The sequence below is a fragment of the Etheostoma spectabile genome, chromosome 20 (genome assembly GCF_008692095.1).
Source record: "Etheostoma spectabile isolate EspeVRDwgs_2016 chromosome 20, UIUC_Espe_1.0, whole genome shotgun sequence".
Lineage (NCBI taxonomy): Eukaryota > Metazoa > Chordata > Actinopteri > Perciformes > Percidae > Etheostoma > Etheostoma spectabile.
Window position 1 is genome coordinate 14721712 of NC_045752.1, and position 26082 is coordinate 14747793.

The following is a 26082-nucleotide window of genomic DNA, read 5'->3' on the forward strand; positions in this document are numbered from 1 at the left end:
CACACTTCTACTTGTATCCAATACAACCTAGACATAAGCCAGGGACAATTCAAAAAATATATAATTCCTCAGTCATGATTAATAGTTATTATGACGGTTAAAGACTGTGCTGTGTGTGCATCCACAGGAATTACTGGGCTTTAAGTTAAATGTTCCTTTGATCCAGTAATAGTGTTCACCATGCGCACCCTAATTACTGGATTATTCCTTATACTGTGCAGGTTTTGTATGACATTGCTTTGGATTGCTTGAAAGCAGCAGTGTGTGTGTGTGTGTGTGTGTGTGTGTGTGTGTGTGTGTGTGTGCGCGCGCTCTCGTTGCAACAGTTTGTGGAGGTTAAATCACAGGGTCTGAACATCTTGACAGCTCTGTTGCGAGGTGAGAATGGAAGATCATCTTTTCATTACACTTTTGCAACATGGTTGTGTGTGTCCTGCTGCTCCGACTGCCCCCACCTTTCTTTGCTGCTACTTCACGTTCCTCACTATCACTGTCTTGCATTTCACTGCACTCACTATTACAGGACTGAGTGTTTTTTCAATAGAAATGCAAAAACAATAGAAATTGTATTGACATTTCTTTACATGTTACATGTTTATATAGTACCATATGACGATGCAAATTTAAAGTGACTCATTTAAATGTATACCAGAAATTACTATTTAGTCATTAGATATTGTAATGTATTTTCCACTTTTTTTTTAAATCAGATCTTCCCCCACAGCACTGCCAGATGAACTAAAGCACCCCCTTCATTAACACCACCTGTCATTTTCGAAATGGATGTTGGTTGATTATATAAAAGTGGATAATATTTTTTATAATCTTTCATACATTTGGACCAGTAACGTTCAAGTTATTGAACAGAACCTGTATGTTTCAACCCTGTATCCATTACACTATTATTGCACTTTTTCTTCATTAGTGTTCCCTATCTATTATGTACCTACTATCACCATTCATTCAGGCTTATTATTTTACACTTTAAATTGCAACACTTGCCAGCTGACTTTATCCATGGATTTTTTTAAATAATCAAATCCTTAATTTGTTAAAATTGGTTGAGCTATTCAGCAATCTTTCCACTAACCCCCTGGCAACAGCAGAAGTACTCCTGGGGTACCAGTACACCTGGTTGGGAATCACAGTTCTACACAATAGTGTACAATCACCATTGCATTACCTATAACATCATAAATATGTAGTATACAATTGCACATTATTCATAGTTATAAATTTAGCATGTAGTCCAATCAGTGAGGGCATGTTGGCCATTGTTACATGTGTCTGTGTTTGAAAACTGTATGCATGTCTGCATACACAATACAATGCTCTCTCTATCTCTTTTTGTCCCTTCATCCGTTCTTCCCCCCATGCCTAAGGCAAAGATGGGGACTTGCCAAACAACACACACACACAGTCGGGCGAGTGCTGAGGAGAGGGGAGCTGTCATTTGTCAACAAGGAACTTTGGCAGCTCACCGTTGCCATGGGAACTGTCTGTTGCTGAGGACTGGTTTTGCATCACAAGGTCCTCAATTTGGCTCCAAAGCCTTGGAGGTCCCACCCCTCCTCCACCCGCCTCACCTCCGTCTCACACAGCATCAAACATATTGTCAGAATTTTATATTCTTTTTTTCCTCCCTGTTCTGCTGTCTTTCACCTCACAGACAGAATTCCTCTGTTTCGTTCCCCTATCAGGTCTTCTCATTAGCAGGAAGATTTCTTTCTGCTGTTAGATTTACAACAGATAGATAGAAACTGTAGATAGATGAGTGTGTCTTCTAGATTTATTCAGTTTTCTATAAAATGTCAGAATATAACAAAATATGCCTATCGCAGTTTCCTAGAGCCCAATGTGACATCTTTAACTGTCTACTTTTGCCCGAACAACATCTGAAATATTCTGTATAGTTTTAAAAAATGTAATCAACTGATGATTCGACTAATTGTTCCAACTCTAAAGTTGAGCATCGGCATTAAAACACAAAAGTAGAACTCTACAGTATCAGTATTAAGTTTTGAGGTACTAAAGTCAATGCAAAGAAAATGTTAAACTACATGCTGGGCACATAAATGCTGTTTCACACTTTGCATCTATGCTGCTGTTGTGTTCATACACACAGAGATCACATTATTAAGTCAGAATTGACACAATAAACAATTGTTATTTACTACTAAAAAGTGAAAAAGGCCTGATGTTTGCTAACTCATTTCGTGGTAATGGAAATCTATTCAGTACCCATTAATGATGTACCTCATAAATCATGACACGTGGCTCGCCAGTATTTTATATAGCAATACAATGGCAGCTTTACCTTAATGCTGCAGTATCACTATCAATGACCCTAGCCCTGGTATTACTTGGTTTTATATCTGAACCATATTTTGTGGTATTGCCCACCCATAATAGAATAGGTAACTATAACATCTTCATTAAGATTGAATCTTTTACTTTCTCAGATTCTTTGTGTACATGAAAATATTGCTAAACTTTGTGACAAAGGAGCTTGTTCCCTTGTAAAGATTAGTGACAAGTATGCCTGCTATTTAAATTAAAAGCCAAATGATTGCAATCATTAGAAAACTGATGATACCGGGCAATATTATATAGATCAGATTAAAGATCAGACGATATCAGAGAGGATTTGATATATACACCCACAATGCACTGTTGTATTAAACAAGGACTACAGCAATGATTTGTCCTCTGCAAGTGCTGCCATATTATTACGCCTGAATTATTTTCATCCATGTCACTGCAGCTCAAGCCCAACAAGTCAATCCCTATAGTATCAATTTGATTCAGCTTACATAACAACCGCTGTCTGGCTGTTGTTGATGTTTCTGGGTCTCTCCCTCCAGCATAATGCGCCTGTTTTTTCAGTGCAGAAAAAAGCTGTTGGTATTTGATAAACACTTGCAATGTGGAGGATGTCCTCAATCCTTGACTGTGAAGCGCACTCCTTTCCCCAACAGTCAATCTTTCACGGTACCACGACAAAGTTGGGTGTGAATTGTGACTGGAGATGAAAGAGATGCATTTTATTGGCTATGACACCTGAATTTAAAGATTTTTGGTGTCTTTAACTAAAAACTGTAATGAACGATAAATTGTCTTGCTGGCCTAATTATGCATTTTGCTGTCTCATTCAAGATTCAAGATTCAAGATTCAAGATATTTATTTGTCATATGCACAGATTTTACACCATGCAATGAAATTCTTAAGTTGCAACGTTTCCCACAATATAAAAATGTACACAATATACACACAATATATTTAAAAGATTCAAGTTTAAAATTGCATGCAGCATGACAGATAAGCATAACAGGAGACTGTGTACATACAATAAACGCAACCCACAAGCTTACTGCTTCCTTTGGAATAATGTATGTAATTCCCCCATTTAGCTCTTTGCAACATTGTTCTAATTGACCAAGGAGCAGAGCAATAATAAAGTCTGTCGCCACCACCTGAAGATGATAACCTTTCCGTTTTTCTCCATATTTAAAGTGTTGTGTTCCATTTCAAAGGCTGCCTTTTGTAAAAGTCTGGAAAACACCATAAATCAACTGTATTTACTTAAAGCTGCACTACTCAATTCTTTAACATGGGTGACTGTGGATCGAGTTGGGTCGGCACTCACCCACAAGACTGGTGGTTCACTCCGTGTATGTGACAAATAATGTTTCTTCTAAAATCAAAAGAATAGAATATACCTTTTTTTCATTGTTTCATAACAACGAAACAGTTTAGCAGCTCTCTGTGTGACAAGCTCTCTGTAGTCTAAATAACAGACAAATAGAAAACCTAATTAACCTGAGTCAGAAAACTCAGCAACTGTAACCGAAAGAAGTAGCAGCAGCACCTCTACACCTGTCACTCCCACAGCGACCCTGCTAGCAACAGACAACGAGGCAGCTAACTTTTGATTTTTAATTCAGTGATGAATATTATACCCTTGTATTTTGTGGCTCAGTGGTTGAGCTCGTAGTAGGCCTATTCTGTGCCATTGCTGTAGCTTTGTGCCTATGTCCTGTGTTACCCATGCCTAGCTTGGGTTTGGGATTTCATTCTTGTTTTAGTTTTTCTGCTTGTGGAGAGTTGTGATGCATGTGCGGTGGTTGACTTTGGCTGAAATTGTCACTCTCGAAAATTTGTCAGCACCCCCAACTCAAAATATGTTCCCGCGTCCATGTCCAGGTGGGAGGTTTTAGAGTTATTTTAAGGGAAAGCAGGCAATGTGCAAGGCCACACCCTGTCTGAAGACTGATATCTTTGGCAACAATTCACAAGTTTCCTGTCGAGGCTCTGAATCACTCTCCTTGTTTCAGCATGTAGCGGCAATGAGACCTGACAGACCTGAGAGAAAGAATGAGGTTACATGTTGGAGGAGGGGAGAGAACAGCCTGAGAGCATCTACAACATGTCCTCCTTTAACCTTGTTCTATATCTGTCCTGCCACATCCCCGTTTATCCTCCACACCAACTGTACAACCCCTGGGATCAGCTGATAGGCTACACATCTCTCCAACCATGGCCCACTGTGCTATTATTTTAAATCATGCCCTTTCCTGTTCTGCTCCGTGGTCTCTTACACTGTGAAATAGATAGGGAATCTGAAAGGATTGGATGAAGTGACAGAAATGTGAAAAACTGGCAATAGAGGAAAAAAGGCAACTCTTGATATGAAGATGTTAGCTTTGATCTAAAACGTTTAGTAGTCTTTCCCTGCTTTAACAAACTGTTTCCACTCTTCTCTTCTTATTTTAAAACGTCAACTATTTTTCCCTCTTTGCGATGCTTTTATTATATTAGGCAAGCCAGGTCATCTTTGTCTGATTAATGCCACTCTCCATGTCCCTCGGCTTGTTGTCTCCGACCCAAAGCATGGTTTGACTCCAAACGAAGCGCTTGTGCTTTGAAGCACATATGAATGGTGCAACCAAGCTGAAAGACGATACAGACAGAAGGAATTCCACTTTAACAACAATACTACAGTAATTGGATTGTAAACATCATTTGTCTGTGATACACTGTCAAGTGGTCAGTTTACTACCAAACATCTATCCCCTTTAAACTTGCTCTAACAAGGCAAAGCAACCAATGCTAGCTTTTTCTCTGGCAGCTTGTGACCGCAGGATACAGTTGAGTTAGTTTGAACATTAAAGTTCAACGTTCTTTCCACTAGATAGGAAGATCATGCCTGTACGCATGTACATAAACCTGTATAAAAAAGAAACTACAGCCAGCAGCCTGTTGGCTTAGCTTAGCACAAAAACTAGTAACAGGGGGACAGAGCTAGCCTGTCTAATGGTTTGACAAATCTGCCTATTAGCACCTTTGAAGCTTAGAATATTGTTTTGTTTAATTCGAACAAAAACCAAAGTGTAAAAACTGGGCTACAAATTTCTAAATCCCTATAGCTAACCGGGTGTTATGGCCTCGTATTTGCCTCCTACTGGCACATGTTTTATCTGGTTTTACCGCAGTGTATGGTGTGCACATTTCAAGACAGCTAGCACCAGTATGTTCATGAGCTATGCCCAAGGACTTAAAATGTTGAAGGACATATGGCTGGGAATTATAAATATTGAGTGCATTTGTTGTATTTATGTGTATTACTTATATGTAGTTTTTCAAAGTTTGCTATTTTTAGCATGTAGCCTGTTGGCTGTGGCTAAAATCTTACACTCCCTCCCATACCATCGTGGTTCTAGAAGGCACGGACCTCTCTCTTTGCCAGGACTTGGTTTGGACCCTGGAGTGCTGGTGCCATTCAACCAGGTGACTCTTTTTCTGTGTGCCAATCTGACGACCACAATCTGCTTAATAATGAAACATGCACAAGCTGAAGGAGCCAATGGGATTACGTTTCACTAGGATTGTCCCTCATACAATTTCATGTGACAAATAAAATTGATTGATTGATTGATCAGTGACACACTGAGACAGTGACCCACGAAGCTGCCCGGCACCTTGGATTTTCACAGACCATAGCCTCTGTTTTAACCAGAAGTGTACCAGGCCCTCCAAAGCAAGCAAACCTTGAACCTCAGCTTGTTTTCAGTATTATTTACAGCTGAAATGTCCACAAAGATTTTTTTTCACATGCAATTCAAAGATTTCACACACAATTCAAGCCTCTGCTGGCTGAATCCAGATAAGAAGCCTCGGCAAAAACCTCTCAGTCTACCAGCATTCATCATATTACTGTAAAGCTATGACTCAAATGGCCCTCTGAGTCATTTATACTGCTCCTCTCAGCCTCAAATGACCTGAAACTTCTGACTCTAATTGGCATGCAGGCTAAATTCTTATTAGCTGGCTTCTTTGTCTCCTTTGTGTCTTGGTTAAGTTAAGAATTATGGTTCCCAATGTAACCAATTACAGTCCAGAAAAGCATGGAGCTCTTGCATCAGGAAAGGTCAAAAGGACATTGATGAACCATATATAATACCATTATAGTGAATCTGGAGGAAAACAAAGCAATGACAGAGTTAAGTTTTGAACACTTTTAGTTATTACTAGAGAAACTGTTACTGGACTTGGTGTTTTTTCTCTCTTTATTGTGTAGCAGACCTGTTATAAATAATCAAAAGCAATGATAACATTAATGTCAAAACTTTTTTTCACAGCAACTTGCACCAGTTTCTCTTTGCTTTTATCTAATTTCAGTTCTGTTCAAACCCCTACCTTTGCATTAATTTAAAGTAAAGGACAGGATACGTGCCATTTAGTCTTATCAGTGATCACTCCCACTCATAACCAGGGTTTGAATTAAAGCCATAGAGAAAATACCTCCTACGTATTGATCTACCAGTGAAAAAGCATTTTAAAAGCAATGTCACCCAAAGAAAAGAGGAAAGAGATTAAAAACAGATTTAATGTGATTTTCCAGTGGCTTTACAAAATGCATCAGCAAACTGTTGTACAGCAAAAACGGGGCTTTGTTGAACACCCTCTACACATTCAACACAAAAGTAGTTTGGTTAGATCAAAACAAAGTATCTGGCCTGTTTGGGAACACAAATCATGCTTTAAATAAAAGGAGAATGTCTCATGTTGGCGAGGAGAATCCGACTTCCCACAGTCCAAACAAACAGAAATTATGACAAAAGAAGTCCAAGTCCTAACCACAATATAAATTTATGGAAGATGGTATTGAAACAATACCAAAATCCCAACTACAGAACTTTCCTCTGGTAGTATAACTACATAGCAATCACACAGATGAAAACATTTGGTCTAGTAAGTGTGTTAGAGAGAATATGACATAACTGACACAACAACAAACTGACTCTAAACATTACTAAGAAACATAAAGCATTGTATTACACTAATAGAAATAAATTAGCCGGATATGGTTTTGAGGCCAAAAAGAAAGGTTCAAGGAAGTCTCTTTGTCTGAGCTAACGCTACAAGCACGTCTGCTGGTTGATTTATGTGTTGTGCCCTCTTGCGACACTCAATAAGTCAGTCAATCTAAAAGCCTTTTCACTGATGGTAAATAAACAGATTCATTACTGTTGGCAGTTGGCCCCTCCGACATATGACGGGAGTCTTTGTTAATGTGGAAGTTATTCAGTCTCAAAACACTAGACTTCAAATGGAGGAAAAACCTTGTCCAACCTCCACAGTCTGGAAGTTAAAGTGCTGTGAACCTAACCAGCATTACTTGCTAGCCTCTGAGCCTCTTATTAATCAGCAAACTTGCATGACTTACATGATCAAATCAAATGCATTATTATTTCAGTGGCATTTCAAAGACTATTTCTTGGCAAATCTGGAAAAAAAAAATAAAGTCGTATTTTATTGCCCAGGTGCAGGCAAGTGAAATGCTAGAGTAGTGGCAGCTTGTTAATTTCCAAATTAGTCTATGTAGAAAAGGCCTGTAGAATGAAGGTCTGTCTCCTCAAAATATGTATTGTGTCCCGGATCAAGTTTGTTTTTAATGTATCACAAATACATGTCTAATCAAAGAGTGTGAAAGTCTGCGTATGGAGGGCTGGTTCAGGATATTCACCTGGGGAGACTGCTGTTGTGTGAAAACTGTTTGTGCTGGTTACATAACATACTTAACGTGTACATAACTTAAATTACATAACAAACACAGTTAGTTTACCCCAAACCATTTTTTTCTAAACCTAAGTAGTTTTTTTTTCAGTTTTTTTGTTCACAACTAATCATGTCTTTAAAACAGCCACCGTTTTAAAATGTGTGCCCGTCACTGGAAAATGTGTTTACCTCAAAACATAATTGAGGATGCAGTTCTGTTGTAATCCCTAATCACAAGAAATTTGATAATTTTTAATTTATTATTAGTGGTCTGTAGGGGTTGGCTCCTAATGTTTGTGTAAAAGACCTTGCGTCTGCAACGTCTGGTGAAAATGTCTTTGAGCACAGGACATTTATTGAATTTACAGATCATATTCATGTTCCCCAAAGGACAAACCACTTCAACCTAGTCAAATTGACTTTTTACCTGTAAAATATGACATTTGGATGGAAAATAGGTATTATATATTAACATGAGTTTTACTTTTCTTTACTCCATGGCGAGTTTACCTCTTGACTCAGTCTACTGTGTTTACTGGCTTTGAGTGTTATCCTTCCTTAACATTTAAAACCTGTGGAAACCTTGAGCTTCTGTAGGAGTGACATGCCGGGAGGAAAAACTTCTCCCAATGAAAATGTTACGTGATGATGTCCACACGTGTGTGTGCGGTGTGGAAGGGTAAGTTGTACTGTACTGTATGCCATTAGGAAAGCTCACCATGTGCTAGCAGTTAGGAGAATTAGTGTAGTTTCACTAGTGTGTAGAAATAGATATCCATACTTCCCATCATCCTCTTTTTGGGCAAACACTTCACAGCTCCCTTTGGAACCGACAAAACCTCTGAACAATAGGCGCAGTGTACTCAGGACTGTCACTGCAATGACCATAGTGAGCATTTGCCAGTGTGTGTCTCCTTTGTGCGCAAAGGAGTTACACCTTTCATGTGTGTGTTTGTGTGTGAAAGTGACATCTATATGTTCATTTCTGCATGTGAGCAGGTTTGTTTGGTTGTGTGTGCAGACTGCTCTATTTCTCAGAAAACTGAAGACACATTCTTTGAGCGGTGGGCGGCCCAGAGGAAGCAGAGGAGCTTTCAAATGCTATGACAAGGTCGCTCTACAACTTGGAGAGCCTGACTGTTATTTCTGTGTAACCTGTGGCAAGCTGGCAACACTCTCTGAAACGAATCAGGACCATTGGGAGGAAAACCAAGCAGAGGGAAGGAATGGGAAGTTGGGACGTAATTAAAGATAGATACAGACAGAAAGAGAGGGAGACCTCAAGCATCAAAACCTTTTAGGGGTTAACAGAAAAAAACCACACAGGGTGTTATAAAGAGGCCTAGACTCATGACTCAACTGTCATGACTCAAAGAACAGTCATTGTCATAAAAGTAATGGTATAGTATGACATGTAAATATCAGTATAAAAAGTAATAATCCGGAATGTCATAAAACTTCAAAAAAAGTTATAGTATAGTATGTCATAAAAAAAACATTACAAAGTCATAGTATAGTGTGTCGAATACAAGTCATAAAAAGTAATGGTATAACATGTTGAAAAGTCACTGGCTTTTTCGACATATGATATGACTTTTTTCACATACCATATTATGACATTATTTCGACATACTAAACCATGAGCTTTTTTGACATAACATGCTATAACGTTTTTCTACTTTTTAACACATACCGTGCTATGACGTTTTTTTTAATCATTTTTTTCAACATATCATGCTGTAGCTTTTATTTTATTTATATGTAAAACTGTAGCTTTTTTCAACCTACCATACCATGGCTTTTTTCACTTTTTTTGACATACTATACTATGACTTTTTATCACTTTTTTGACATTGTATACTATGGCTTATTTCAACGTACTATAGTACTGCTTTTTTCGACATACTATACTATGAATTTTTTCTCTTTTTTATACAATACTATGGCTTTCGACATACTGTACTATGGCCGTTCAGTTCCATGGTTTTCAGTGTCATTGGCTTTTTTTATCAATTTTTTTGACATACTATGACTTTTTTCACTTTTTTCGACATGACGTTTTTTTCACTATTTTGAACTATAGTATAATTCCTGGCTTTTTACTGGCTTTTTTAGCACTTTTTTTAAACATGCTATGATATGACTTTTTTCCACATACTATAACATGACTTTATTCCACATACTATACTATGACGTTATTTTGACATACTATACTATGAGCGCTTTTTGACATACTATACTATGACATTTTTTCACTTTTTTCGACATAATATACTAATCTAGAACTTTTTTTGACATACTATACTTTGGCTTTCTTCACTTTTTTGATATACAATACTATGGCTTTTTTTTGACATAATATATTCTGTTTTTTTTATAACTTTTTGTACTATGATCTTTTTTTCTTACTTTTCACCTTTTTGACATACTGTTGTGTGGCGTTTTTAATACTTTTTTTTAAACATACACCACACTTTGGCTTTTTTCTACACAAGTATCTCTATGTCCTGTTCCCGTGAGGTAAAATGGTTGTTTTCTGATTCCAAAGTTGTCTATTCAATCCCAGGCTTGTCAATATTATTTTTTACAACATACTATGAGGTGTTTTTTTTCGACATACTGTACCATGACTTTATCATCACTTTTTTCGACATACTATGCTATAATTTTTTTTGACATACTATAATATGAATTTATTCCACATACTATACTATGACATTATTACGATATACTATACTATGAGCTTTTTTCAATATACTATAATGTGACTTTTTTTTACTATACTAGGACATTATTTTGACATTCAATACTATGAGCTTTTTTTGACATAATATACTATAACATGTTTTCACTTTTTTTGACATACTGTACTAGGACTTTTTCATCAATTGTTTCGACATACTATACTATAACTTTTTTCGACATACTATACTAAGGCTTTCTTCACTTTTTGATTTACAAAACAATGGCTTTTTTTGACATAACATATTATGGCTTTTTTAATCACTTTTTTCAACTTACTATACTATGACTTTTTCGTCATTCTTTTTCAACATACTATACTATGAGCTTTTTTCTTACTTTCTTACTTTTTATCACCTTTTTGACAGACTATACTATTACTTCTTTATGGCTTTCATCAACATACTGCACCGGCTTTTTTCGACATACTATACTGACTTTTTTTGACAGGATATTTTGTGCCTTTTCTATGACCTTTTTTGACATATTATACTATGACCTACGTGACTTTTAATACATGCCTTTCACAGAGGAATTAACTTAACTAGCAGAGTGCTTGCTTAGCATGCACAAGGTAGTAAGATTGATTCTGGCATTCTCCATAGGATTTTGGAATCTTCTGTGAAACCATTTAAACTAAATTCTGTGTGTTTGTTTCTAGTTTCTAGTTGCTTTACAACCACATATTGTATTTGTTTTACGTCAAGATGAGATTGTTGTTAGGCGCTTTTTAATACAATGTTTGTATTTTTCAAAATACTATACTATGACTACTTTCAAAATGCTATACAGTGACTTTTTATGACTTTTTCCAACATATATTTTGTTGACTTTTTCAACATACTATGACCTTCAGCGCTCACTTAGCATGCAAGAAATACCAGGATTGAGACACACATTCTCCAGAGGACAATGGAGTCTTCTCTGATTTTGACATTAATTAAACTAACTGAAAAAAGCCATAGTATAGTACATCAAAAAAGTCAAAGTCATAGTACAGCATGTTGAAAAAAAGTCATAAAAACTGTTAGTATGTTGAAAACATTATAAAAACTCATAGTATAGTATGTCAAAAACGTCATGGTATAGTACGTGTAAAAAAGTCCATAAAAGTCATAGTATAGTATGTCTATAAAAGTCATTAAAAAAAGTTATAGTAAAGTATGTTGAATAAAAAGTCATAGTATAAAATGACATAAATGTTATAATAAGTCATAGTATAAAATGTCAAAAAATGTCATGACAAATAATAACATAATTTGACTTAAAACGGCATATAAACGTAGTATAGTATGTCATAAAAGTCATACTATAGTACGTCATAAAAAGTAAAAAAGTAATAATAAATTACATCATAAAAAAGTCATAGTATAATATGTTATAAAACTTCACAGAAGCAATGGGGATTATTCCTGATACACACCCCACTAAAGGTAAATCTTCCTCAGTGAACACAGAAGTTCAACAATGCTGGAGGATCCACTATTAGTATTTTAGCATTAAGTCAGACCCAGCTTGCACCTGTTGGTGGTTCTCTTATTTATTTGCCAAACAGAAAATTATAGACTACACCACAAAGGATCCCATAAACCTTTTTGCAGCCTCTTTTGTTACTTTTGTGCAACTGAAAGGCTATCTTTGATCTTCTGACAACATAGCTCATTTATTGTTGCAGATTACTGCCTTGAAAGATCACAGAGAGATGGGCAAAATTACAGTCTTCTTAATCAACAATGAAATTCAGAATGAAATTCTGAAATTCAGTGTAAGCTAAAATGAGGCCTCAGAAAACACTGTCCATGACAACACAACAAAGGAATTTGTCACTTAACTTCAGCTGCCTTTGGAGTACATTTTTGCACATATAAGGACAGTGTATTTTGTCCCCGATTACTTACATGGAATTGCTTTTGGACGATATGGACAAGAGTTATGAATGCTCTGACCAATAACTCACTCATTGGGTATGTGAGTAGTATTTTAAGATAAACTTGAACTCCTTCAACCTCCTGCCAAGCACGGCTATATTATTCATTCTGTGCAGTGCAATTGTCACTGGCAGCCTTGAGAAATATACAGTACTGCTAAAGTACACATGACCTGGTGAAAGTGCACACCAGCGTTTTTTTTTTTTATTGCCATAACAAACATCTGCAAGCATGGGTTAAGTTAAGAAGGTTCTTTAAAACTCCAAATTTGATTAAAACTACTCATAGATTTAAATTGGAAGTGAAGCGTCATCCTGTTAGAGCCTACCTGAACACCGGGGCTATGTTCAAGCAGCTGTTCATGTTTCACTGTATTTAGGCATGTTCTTTTTATTTATGTTCCTGTTTATATTTAAGGAGATCAATGTAATAAGTGGAGCTCAAAACCTTTACTGCATCTGTCTCTGCATCTTTCAGATTGATAACGGCTTGAATTTGTTTCATCCTCCTGCAATCTTTTTGTCATAAGGTAATCATATTGATTCATGTACAGTATGTCTCCTTGTTCATGTGTTTGTGTTTGGGTGTTTGCGAGCTTATGAAACTGAGAGAACCTTAGTCATTTGCTTCAGGGCCCAAAACAAGCTAAGCGTTGTCCAGTTGCAGGCCTTCAGCCAGAGCGCTTCCTTCACTTGCCAGGCTTTATTGTTCTTCTGGCCTTCTCTGCACAGCAGGAGGATGTTGTCTGTTTCTTGATTCTCATACTGGCCCCACTCAACAGACACACACACACACACACACACACACACACCCAAGCTCAAGTACAGACAAACGCACATCATTCATGTGGGAAAGAATGGGCCCAGCCTGGATTAGGCTATTCCCCATTCCCCTGTGTAACACTAGACAAGGCATTCAATATCTCCAGCCTTCTCTGTGCAAACAGTGTCTTGGCACAGGCTGAGTGGAGGGCTGGAAAATCCCAGAGCTGCTGTTGAGTTTTTGGTGTGACCCACTCTATTTTATTATAACGACTCTATAAATGCTTGCAGACCTTTGACTTGGCCTGTCCTGTTGAGAGGATTCAAGAAAGTCCTGTTACACAAACAAATTATGTACCCATCACTGTAAAGTGCACAGACACACAAGCAAGACTTAACAATTACGGCGAGGATACAACGAAACATGTATGTATGTAAGCCATGTATTCTTTCACTGTGTCCACTTTTCTCATCAGGAGTCAGGCAGTGGCAGCTGGGAAAGAGACAGCTGGGACTTCTTAGTCTCGCTCCTTTGCCTCCACACACACACACACACACACGCATACACACACATTGAAAAATGAGAGTCAGGCTGTTAGTACTAAGGAATCACATGTCACACACATAAAAACATCATTTCTCATGTGCCCCGGAAAGAAAACGATCAGTGATGTGGGAGGAAGAAATAAAAAGAAGGGAGAGATGGAGGGGGGAAAGAAAGCAGTTCAGTGTATAGCAAGCCATCAAGCTCAACAGTTCCCCAACATTTATTGTTTCTGCGAGCATTGTGAGGCTAATAGAGGCTATCAAAGGACTCAGAGGCCCTAACCTTGTTGAAGTCTTTGCAGCCACTCAGCTCATGCTCTGACCAGTCTTGGAAGAACTACCCAGGAAGACAAATACAAAGAGAAGTAGAAAAAAAAATCAGGATTTGAGTTTTCCCCCCTCCACATCCCCACCCTATTCTTCCCCTACCTCTAACATCTGGAAAATTTCTCATCTGGCAGCAAACAGTGGAATCAAGTGAAGCAAGTTAGATACTGTCTGACTTTTCTTAGCTTTTTCTCTTTCAGCACTATTGCTACAGGCGTCTTTTTCCACTTTTACTTACGGTTTCACCTGTTTACATGTCTTCAGAGTCCACCCTGCTTCTCTGTTGAAGTTTTTTGTTGGGTACTTTTGTTGGCAAAGATGTAGACATTTTATTACTTCTTGTTTTGCTCCTTCTATTCTTTTTCTCCAATGCCCTTTTCTATTTTAAGAAATTCATCAAAGACATCCCTGTATTTTACTTGTCTTCTCCTAGAACTCCTACAAACTAGGTTGGTGAATTTTACCTGATGATAATAGTAACATTACCACGAGAAGATTGATACCACTCTCAGCAGCAGACTTTTATCGTAGCAGGAGTTCTGTAAAAACACTAGCCTGGCTCTGTCCAAAACTAACAAACTTTGCCTGGAACCTCACTAATTAACATACTATGTCTTGTTTGTTTAATCCATAAAAAAATGTTTTGTGGTTCAAGGAGAGGTATTTATCTATTTATATTATTAAATGTGGCAAGAAATCATGTATGTCCCATGATGTTGTAGAGTTCCTTCAAAGTGCTCATATTATGCTCATTCTCAGGTTCATAATTGTATTTAGAGGTTATGTCAGAAAAGGTTTACATGGTTTAATTTTCAACAAACACCATATTTTTGTCTCTAGCTTCTCTTTTCACGCTGTGTGTTAAGCTCTAAGCACACTCAGTTTTAGCCACAGGGTAAGGCATCTCACTTCTATTCCATCTTTGTTGGGAGTCGTAAATGCGCAATACCTAGGTAAGGACTACTAGCCAGTCAGAAGCAGAGTATAAGGGCGTGCCGCGCCAGCAGCTAGGCGAGCATTATAACATGTCTTACAAAGTGACACATGTTCATCACAGAAGTAAAGGCTGGACTACAATAGAACTGTCTGGATAGGTTTGGGAACAGTGTTTTCATTTAGAGGTTGTAAGTCCCTTTAGGGGGGACTTTGGGCTTTTTCACTTTGTAAACCTATAATGTGCACACAAAAAGACAAATAACACAATGAAGGCAAGGGGAAAAGCCAAAAAGCATAATATGAGCACTTTAAAGCTGTACATGGCTGGAAATTTAAATCTAAAATTCACTCTTTCGGCTCAAGAAAACATGTCTTTTTTTAGCTGTTGCTTAATTTAACATATTTCTTCTCCTCTCCTTAAAGGCCCTTTAGTATAACCATTAATAATCCTAATTACTCATCTCCTTCTTTCCATCCAATCTGTCTCTCTCAACTTTTTCTGTTTTTATTTGATTTGGCCAATGACGTGCTGTGAAAGCAATCCTCCCCAGTAAAGCCAGTCATGGTTGACCACTTTGACTCCCCTAACTGGAGCAAAGCAAAGCAGAGCAAGCCACATCTGGCAAACGGTTCTCACATCTGGTTTGTGTATCAGCTCCTTGCATGGCCGTCTACCACAAGACTCTGATCGCATACCTCAAGAGACAGACGAGATGAGCTCCAGACGCTCCGCTCCAGGGAGGAGAAGCTGGAGGACGGTGAGCAAGCTCATGTTCAGAGGTCAGACTGGAAAATGGCAGGAAATGTCACTCACTGACAAAATGTCACAGTGAAAAAGTTGTATGTATTATTGAAGAACTAGTGTTCTTTGAATTCCTATTTGTTACAGCAGTGTCCAGAAAAGACAGCTAGAAGGTGAAAACATTGCTTCTTTTAGGTTTAGAAAATCCCCCATAAACAAATAAAAGTCAGCTGAACTTGAAGGCCTTGGGTCTTTAAAGCAAGATGTCAAACGGTTTAGCAATCACAACACACATAATTGAGACCAGACCAGTGCCGATAAAAATAAATGAGACATTTAAAACTTGCTTAGATTAAGTTAAATAATCACATTAGAATAATGATAAAATGTATCATGCAGAAAGAAAAAAACAGAAGTTTGCTAATGGAGTTTGATCCTCATCTGTGGGAATTGGACTGAGTTCCAACAGTTACATGTAATGTAATACCGCCCTCTTGTGTACAATATGTATTCTACACTTAGAAGACAATTTGGGTAATAGGATCTAACATTGATGGAATAACATGGCGTTAGGCCTTTTTCACATGACATTTTTTTAATGCAAAGCCCGACGTCAGTGTCTTTGCTAGTTTAAGACCGACACAATTGTCAAATTCCCGTCCTGCGCCCACGTCTTTTAACCCTCCTGTTGTCCTCGGGTCAAATTTGACCCGTTTTCTAAGTTTCTATGTCAGTAACATGGCTTTCTAGTCAACCAAATTGCCATAAATACCAATAGATTATCACTACTTTTATGGTCTGCCTGGGAGAAAATCTGTGATCATCCATAAACATACTGTATGTTTCTCTGACCTTAACTGTTAGTCAAGATAATTCTAATTGCTGCATATTTTACTCACTAATTAGGTGTAATTTCATGTAAATGAGATTTATTCACAATCAATTCCATAAAGAAGTGTAAAGCTAGTGGTACTAAGTCATGAAGTTGGCCAAAAAGATGTAACACAGAATTTGGTGATCATTTATAAGATACTTTATGCTTTATAAACAGGCAAACTAAACCGGAGAACAAGCGCATGGTCAACAGGAAGACAATACGAGGGTTAAATAGCAAATGCACCTGCGCTCATCAGCACGCCCATGGGCGTGTTGGTCTTACAGGGAGGTGTGTTCAGGTGCATTCTTGGCACATTGCTATCTTGAGGCAGCGGAAATTGATTGCGCCACTGACCAACAAAAACCTGGTCTGAAGTCAATAATGCGCCCAGGCTGACACACACACACACACGCACCCACGCACGCCTGTACTGTATAAACCCTGACACTGAAAATAAAAAGGTGACAATCGGATTGCTTAAAATATTTTTTTATTTCATGCAAAATACTTCCCATAATTCCTTGTTCATTATAAAATGTTTACACTTTATTTTTAAGATCTGGCAACATAATAAGACTGTTTTGAAATCTCTTGAGAAACTTTCAAGGCCACTCACACATCCAGCCAATCTTACCACATTCTGAAGCTACTGTTGTTCTCAATCACAAACTCCTGCGTACCGTACATGTAGTTCTAGGCACTGGCACAACATTTGAATGCACAGTGCACTCCTGTTTAGGCAAACAGCTGGGGTAGTGATAATATTTGATTTCTCTCTGGGAGAGCTCCTTTCTCCTTTCAGTGAAAAAAAAACATTTTTAATTTGGTGTCAAAGCAAAATGTATTTCAACCTGGATAATACAGCAACAAATAAATTATTCTTTCATCATGCTCCCCTCATTATTTGGCTGAACTCAATTATTTGAGACTAAGTACTGTGCAGCTCAATTTAATAAAAATCAGCGTTCTCGTACTTTTGAAGCACAAATAATCCAAGATTGAGCAGAAAATAACACTTTTAAAATATATTTGGTTGACAACACAATTTTAAATACTATTGCTACAAAATAAAATTACATTCAAATATTAAAAGAGCAAGCTTTAGTGGACATTTTCAGGTTCAGAGAGGTCAGAGGTTATGTATAGCTCTGCAGTTGGAGGGGATTTGGTAAGAACACTTTGGGGTGAAGGAATGTTGATTGGATTGACAGTCCCACTGGTTTACCCTAAACAGGTTAACCAAGCCTTGTTAAGGTGTCAGGGTGATTCAAAATGTTCACTTCGCTGTGGTCTTATTAAAGTGACGTCCACCAAGGTATGCAAGAATACTTTTGAACAAGTGGCGACAGCCACAACAGTAAGGTTAATGGATTAAAACTGCCATCATGCTGTGCCAGATTGGCCTAAATTGAAATAAAGGCAGTAGACCAGAATGGGATCCACTTTTCGAGCTCAAAAATACAAGCAAAAGAAAGGCTACCATATTCACAAAACACAGATGTTTTGTGTGTGTTTTTAAGACCCTCGTGGCAAACTTTTATAATACAATTGTCTGGAATTGCACTTCACACATTACTGGCAATTAATATCAAGTGTTCCATCATCAGAAATATCACTAATGTACAGCACCATGTTAAAACATGTTCATTGTGGTTATCGAAGTTCAGAAAGGCGGAAATTAGATAAACACAAAACTAAAGCAGCAGACAGCACATACCAGATCCCAGATATGGACAAAACAGTGGTCCGAAAAATTTTGAATATATTTTTAAAACTAGCTTTGACCTTTTTAGAGTTTTAGGAACACACTGTTTTTTAAGTTAAAAATTAAAAATTAGTTCCTGGAAGAGGCTTTAACACTTTAGCATATATAATTTAACGATTATTAGTGTAATTAAATTAAAACAAATAGCAAATTTGAATAATAACTTTCTAGACCATAGCAAAAATCACTGATAATACATTTTCTTATATAATGATGATAATGACAGCTACTGGCATAATCATTCTTGGATATGCCAACACTGGACACAAATGATGTTAGTGCCAATATGCTTCTTTTCTCCTAATACTTTTTTTTTTTTTTTACAAAGATCTAAAGTGAGATATTGTTTTAAAACATATTCAAATAGTGTTTTGTCCAAATCTGGAGCACAGTAGGAGCATGTTTTGACTTAAAAGTTTTTTTCTGTGTGTGTGTGTGTGTGTGTGTGTAACAGGTTGCTCTTAGACTGTCTTCTTACAGACATGGATGAAGTAGCACGGGGCCTGGCTCTGGCCAGGGACGTACGTCTTGAAATCTCCGTAGACGCTGTGCTCCATTTTGCCGTTGAAGGCCTCAGTCAGTAAAGCTTTGAAACTCTCCAGACGGTGAGGGTAGTAGGACAGACGAAATTTACTGGGGAGGCCAAACAGAGCATATGAACATTAGAATTCCTCCAACCACTCTTTAAATGTTACTTTTTATTGTGTCTTTCTACCTTGACTGTAAGAGATTCTTCACGGTGAAAAAACAACCCAGATGGTGAAACAAATACCAAAAGCAGATAAACACTAGAGAATGCCTTTAAGGTAACTTTTTATTCAAAGGGTCACACATCATCGTCATGATAATATTCTGACAGATTAATGTTTATAACGCCTGAAGAGTCAGTCATTGGCTAAAATTAATATAAAGTTGACACTGCCTTGAATATGCACCAAAAGGACAGGTATCAGGGCATTATCCGTCACAAATACTGCACGTCACGGCAGCTTTCATTATCAAACACAAACCTGTTTGTGAAGCTGTGAGTAAGAGATGACATGATAACTAGTTGACTTTGACAGCGGCTGTTATAAGGTGGTTATTACTGTGTCATTCGTTTGTGTCTTGATCCTCAGGATTACAGTTTGAAAGTGTAATTGCTTGTTCACAAGTTTGTCTCACAGCACCTCTTTGCAGTTTTAAAATCCCTGTCAGGTAGTAATTGCTGCTTCCAGCAGATCAATGTCCTCCCCAACACATTTTATTGTAGCCCCTGAAGAAATTATGGCAGCTTGGGAAAAGTGGGAATTTATATAGAACATTTCATGGACAGTGGCCATTCAAAGTACTTTACAATTTACTTAAGAAATAAAAAAATATATAAGAAAGAAAGACACAATTTAAAAAAGAGTGGTGTAACCAACTAATAAGGCAAGACTGCCTAATGTTTATACAAGATGTTTGCATTGACTTTATGAAATACTTTTCAAGTGTTTAATTTGCTTCAGTGAAAACAGACAGTTTCATTTCATCAGTTTTAAGTTGTTTCATCCATTACTCACTGGATTCTGCTAAAAAAATTATTATATTTGAGCTATCAAAACATAAAATTATATATACCATAAAAAGGCTTGTGCTTGCCAAATTGCCCTAGTAAGTAGCAAAGGGCTAACCTACCTGACGTCAGGAAGATTTTGAAGGGTGGCCTTGGGCACGTGGATGGTGTAGTCCAGAGTGATCATATGGGGCTTATTGTCGACCCACAGCACCGAAGTGGAGATGTCCTGAGGTAGATCACTCTGCAGCACAACACAAACACACACATTTATGACACATGTATATCAGCATTAGGCACCAAAGATGCTTGTCACAACCTTTCCTCTTTTCCTGAGTAGTGGCCAACAGCGAACAGTGACTGAACAAAACCAGGAGGTAGTTCTTACTTTTATGGACTACATGTACCATGAGAGCAATTTGGGATTACAGAGGTATTAGAAGGGGATTTGGCTCTTGCACATGACTGTTGACATAGTATTTCTATTTAGGCCTTCCAGCTGGTTAGTTCCTATATTGGCTGGATTAAAGAATATGGAGCTTGTTTTGTGGAAAATAAATCAAATATGGCTCAATGCTGTAATGCTATTTCTATATTAAGATAATAAATTGCAGAATTGGTTGTTTAACTAAACTTTAGATGTCTAAAACTTCTTTATATATAGTCTATGGTCTGAATCCAAACATACTGTGTTTTGTCATTGTGCTATACTCCATGCAAATAAATGCATTTTAGCTACAAAGTAGATGCTACACATCATTTTAAGCCCCAGGAACACTCTTAAATTCTTTTGTTCCATCTTCCCAAACAGATTTCTTCACCTCAGTACTCCTGATATTATTGGTTTGTCTCCCCATTGCCAAAAAAGCTGGCAATTACATCCACATTTTCTCTTGGAGCCACTTTTAATGAAAAACCTCACAATATCCCGCAGGCTTTGAATAGAGAGTTAGGTCTTAAACTAAACTACAGCTAAGATGATGTAAAAAAAAACCACTCTTCATAAACAATTTTGTCTGACCAACTTCTTTTCACAAAGCAACAAAGAGCCAGATATTTTTGTTTTTTTGTAAAGTTCAGGCTGATGGCTTTGTCCTTCTTTAAGTAGCCAATTTCAAGTTTGTAATGAATGCATTTCACTTTTCTTGGGGAAACATTCCAAAACAGCCTGTTCGTTTGACAGGCTGTTTCATATATTAGCTAATGAAATAAGCACATACACGATCACTTTTACATGGTACTTTTGGCAACACTGCATTAGTAGATTCTTACCACGTACAAGCTCCGAGACACCCAAAAAATTGCAACTTAAGGCCAACAGCACTATTTCAAGTTTTTTTAAAACTACATACAATTAATTTGTATTACATAACATGTAATACATTGAAATTAACAAATACCCTTGCACTTTCTTCAGTTTTTTTCTCCATGTAATGCTGCTAACTTACACTGTTGGCCTGTGTGATGTGGTCAGTCACATGACTTCTCTGAAACACATGAAGCCACCAAGAGATTCTTATTTGACAGTATGGAGCTTTACTGGGAAGGATCCACCCATTTTACACGTTCTGTGATCCCCAGCAGACTTCCCACCATCAAACATAGTCTGTTTGCTAGAGAATGTGACCAAGACAGAAGAACAGCTACCAGGTAAGGTAAAGGCACAAGCAGTTATGGCTGCCCCCTCTCAGATAATTAGTTGATCGGTCGTTTTTTTCTTAGCCAACAAAGATTAGTCATTGCTTTATGCTGTTTTCATGCTAAAGGATTAATTTTTTTGACTAACTTATGAGAACATTTCTGGTGAACACAAAATTTAAAGTGGTAATTTTTGAAACTCAGTTTTTACAGATCTGTCAATTATATCAACTAATCGATTAGTTGACAAAATTGTATAAGTGTTAGTGGACCAAGAATTTATTTAGTCAAGTACAGCCCTACTGGAAATTGTATTAAAAATAAGCAGAATGGAACCACTTCAATGAAGAAGAGGTGTCATGCTCAGGTGACAGTTCTGACAACATCCATGAACAAAAACTGAAGGCAGTTGGGCCATAAAGCGGATGATCTACACTCATTAATGCCAGAATGCATCGTTTGTAGACAAAGATGGAGGATGAAGCTGCTACTGGGTAAAATTACTGAAATGCGTATAAAAGGAATAAGGTTGGATGAGTTACAAAATTATCCATGTACATGTCAGTTTGAACCTCTGAGATAAAACATAGAGGCTTAGTCCTTACTGCAGCGGCCCAGGGTTCGATTGTGACCTGGGGCCCTTTTGTGCGTGTCAAGTTTAGTACCTTATAGTAGATATTTTTGCCTTGTGGCGCCCGGCCGGTCTCCAGGATGAAGTCGTAATTACGATGGTCAATGATGAGGATCCCACCTGGTTTGACCATACTGGCAATGTTCTGAAGGGCCAACTTTTGATCACTCTGGTCCCCTTAAGACAATAACATGATCACCATCAACAGAATTGCCTATAATTAAATCACATTGTTTGAAGAAAAGATTATGTTATTGGATTGAAGGATAGATTTTGCTTGGTAGGAGATGATCTGAAACGAATCCCATATATGTTTATAATGGGTTTTTGACATGAAAGCATTTAAACATGTTCTAGTAGAAACCCAAAACCAAAATATGAACCTCAAAAGTTTACGAACCATTAATCAATGCCTCTGTCCCTTCATGTCTCACATACCTTTAAAGTCTGGTAAATGGGCGAATGAGTTGCCGAGGCAGATAACAGCATCAAAGCCAGCCCCTGGTTTCTGAAGATCCTCTGGTAACGTCAACCAGTTGGCTTCTTCAATCACTGAGGATGAGAGAAGGGTCAAGGAGTTAAACATAAAGTGGAAAACATGAGGATGTCACCTGATGAACACAGCAGCAATTTGATTTGACATAATCTAAAATATCATATAAATAAACAAATCAAGGCTTTAAGGAACTTTTTGAGGGTTCTGAACATTTAAACATGACATTTCAATCGTAACAAAAAATAAAAATGCCCTACCCCATTGGTCAAAAGCTTGTTCTTTTCTTCTCTCCCATCTTGACTTCAGCGCATACTTGAGCATTTTGTCGCTGGCATCCACACTCACCATGTTAAAGCCCTCTTCCACCAACATGATGGAGTCAACTCTACAAATTAAAACACGCACTCTGTAAATACCAGTTATCTATAAAACAACAGCATGATCTCACAAGTTCTGCTAATATCACACTTTATTGTGTACTACAGCAAAGTGTTACAGGTGATTTCACAGACTTTATCTTTATCAATTAGACTAACATTGACTAGTTACAACAGAAAGAGCCTTTGCTCATTCTCAAACAGCAAAGCAGTTTGTTAGTAATATCATGCAACACCTTAATGTTTTACAGATATAAAGAGGTGGCTGATATTTGATAGTCTGTAGCTCTTCATGATCAGAAAGCCTGGCAGAACAACATGAATCCAGGCCAAAACATAGTCTGAACCGAGGCTGTTGAGTTTTGTTTGGACAATCCTTGCACTGAATGTCTTAAGCTATTACAACTCTTTTCAAATAGTAACTAGTTGTTAAACAACATGCATGAGCTCAACAAATTCAAACAGCAGAGTCAAATTGATGAGCAGTTCATGTTGAAGAGCAACTCAGGAGCAAGAGTCATTGCAGAATGATCCAAAACTTTTTAATAACAGTTGTTGTCAACATGTTGGCACAAGAAACAGCAGTATTACGTAAACTGCAATCATTAACAATGATGCAAAGTTAAGACAGTACACATTGGTATAAAAATATATTTAAAAACTACAAAAACTACAACAGTCTTGATGCGGGTAGACCAAGCAAACCAACAATAAGAATGCAGATTTGTAACTGAAATCAAACCTCGTCCTTGAGTTTAAGGCAACATTTCTTTTTAAAACTTTGGTTCACTTGCAATTACGCAACATAAATCTTACACAAAACAAAAGCAGAAAAATCTATGGAGCAGATCAAGGTCATTTATCTGCAAGTCATGATGATTGTATCCTTAACTGAAAACATGATCTGCAGCTTCTTCTGCTCTTGCATAAGTCACCGCTAGCTCTGATGGCAAAACAACTAGAGAGCCTGGCATCACAGGCACATTTAGACAGCCAAAAATAGTGAGGCCATTTGTTGACCTCATTCCACTGTGAGCATGTTTACATCGCCCCAGATGGTTGTGCTTCTGAGACACACTTCTATGGAATAGGGTCAGAGTCAGTGTGTAAAATTCCACCATAAAACACAGCAGCCATAAGTGAGATATGAAGCTGTACTATGTCTATGTTAGAAACTTATAAGGGTGTTATGATGAAGATGATTAGCTCTGTGAAGTGGCTGTAATGATGGTTTTTAGGTGATCACGTAAATACATTTCTGCAAATGGTTGAACTAAACTGATAGATCAGTGAATGGATGTTTGTTTAGTGTAAAGTCGAGTTGTACAATACGTAATTAAAATGACTAAATAACTTATAATATTACATCTCCTGCACAACTTCTCCCAGACAGGTTATAATATGATGTGTTCTTGTTGAGTTCAGCCAATGGCCTTGCTGCTGTTCCGTATCAGCAGAGGTAAACAGACTGCATGGAACCAGTCAAAACTCCCAACAGCAAGCCATGTCCAAGTTCATCACCCACTGAACCTTACACCTGCTATCCCACACAAGTCAAATTCAGCAGCTAGCTTCCACTTACACAAACAGCAACCTCAATGTTGATTATGTGCTTCAAATGTGGGTAGGCCTAACTGTTGTAAATGTAAAAGGCAGGATATGTATACTGATATACTTTTGTTTAGGCCATATGAGCCTTCTTAGTTGTAAAATAAAAGCACTTTCAGTCAGCATGACTCAGCTCATGGTACCAGACTGCTGTCAGAGGCAGGAACTGGCACAGTGGCTGGTGCAACTCTGCACTTTCATTCATCACTCTCTGGCCTAATCCGGATTTTGTCTAAAGTTAATAGGGTCAGCGAGTTGAAAATCCAGGAAAGTCAAACCAACTTGATTAAGTATATTTAATCTCACTTATTATAGAAGCAACACTGGCATTTTGAATACTTTTACATAGATATCAGAACCTACAATAGAATCTTTAATGCAGGTTTAATTCGTGTATTTGTCTATGTCTCCATCAAGCACAGGAAACAAAACAAAAAATCTCTTATTGTATCACAGTTGCTAATGTTACACGTCAAAATATGAGTGAACTGAAATGATTGATATGTATTTAAATATTGTAAACTTGATGTATAGGGCTAATCCCGAATTAAAGATTAGATTTTGCAAATATAGAAACTGTATACAATTCTTCATTGGGGGTGTTACAGCTGCAGATATACAAGGGTATACATTAAATTGAACACATTTTAAATAGAGTTTGGTGAGACGTTCACTGCCACACCATCCCATACCCATACCAACCCTTCTCAAACGTCGGTATGACTTTACCCACCCTGTTCCGCATGCTACATCCAGCACTCTTCGCGCCCCTTGCTCTTTCAGCAAAGACACCACCCAGCTTTTGTATTCCTGCGTCCTACTCTGCGTGTCTCCGATGTACAGCTCCCAGACTTTCGCTGCTTTGCCGTCGGCATACTGGTCAGGAAGACCCTCGGCGGCCACACCGAGAGAGCGGGTCCTAAACACGCTGTCGACCGACATTGTTACTGCTTTGAGTGTTTATCTTACTCAGCAGCAAACGAATTAGATATTCAGCAACCTGACTGCTACAAACCTGTCTAAAAACGAACTGTTCTCTACTCTCCCCACATGCTAGCCCAGATTCAGGTTGCTATTATTTACATGAGCAACAAAGGTGGGGCAAACTTTAA

General features: G+C 37.7%; 1 protein-coding gene across 2 annotated transcripts; it reads right to left on the reverse strand.

The window, feature by feature from the left end:
* Positions 1-286: 286 nt before the first annotated feature.
* On the reverse strand, positions 287-26082 carry gnmt (glycine N-methyltransferase). Of its 2 annotated transcripts, XM_032500079.1 has the most exons (7): positions 25704-26082; positions 23243-23370; positions 22928-23041; positions 22524-22666; positions 20343-20464; positions 19108-19316; positions 287-305 (listed from the first exon to the last, which is right to left on the reverse strand). In XM_032500079.1, exons 1-6 carry the CDS (start codon positions 25910-25912, stop codon positions 19145-19147), a joined length of 888 nt encoding a protein of 295 aa, XP_032355970.1. In that variant the 5' UTR covers positions 25913-26082; the 3' UTR covers positions 287-305; positions 19108-19144. The 2 variants fall into 2 exon arrangements, with proteins under 2 accessions (XP_032355970.1, XP_032355969.1); XM_032500078.1 differs by lacking the exon at positions 287-305 and having other exon boundaries at positions 17443-19316; positions 25704-26081.

Coding starts and splice junctions, on each gene's coding strand:
- gnmt (XM_032500079.1), bottom strand. CDS start 25,912: ATGTCGGTCGACAGCGTGTTTAGGACCCGCTCTCTCGGTGTGGCCGCC. Junction 23,042..23,242: donor ACAAGCTTTTGACCAATGGG/GTAGGGCATTTT, acceptor TCTCATCCTCAG/TGATTGAAGAAGCCAACTGG. Junction 19,317..20,342: donor CAAAATCTTCCTGACGTCAG/GTAGGTTAGCCC, acceptor TGGCCTCCCCAG/TAAATTTCGTCTGTCCTACT.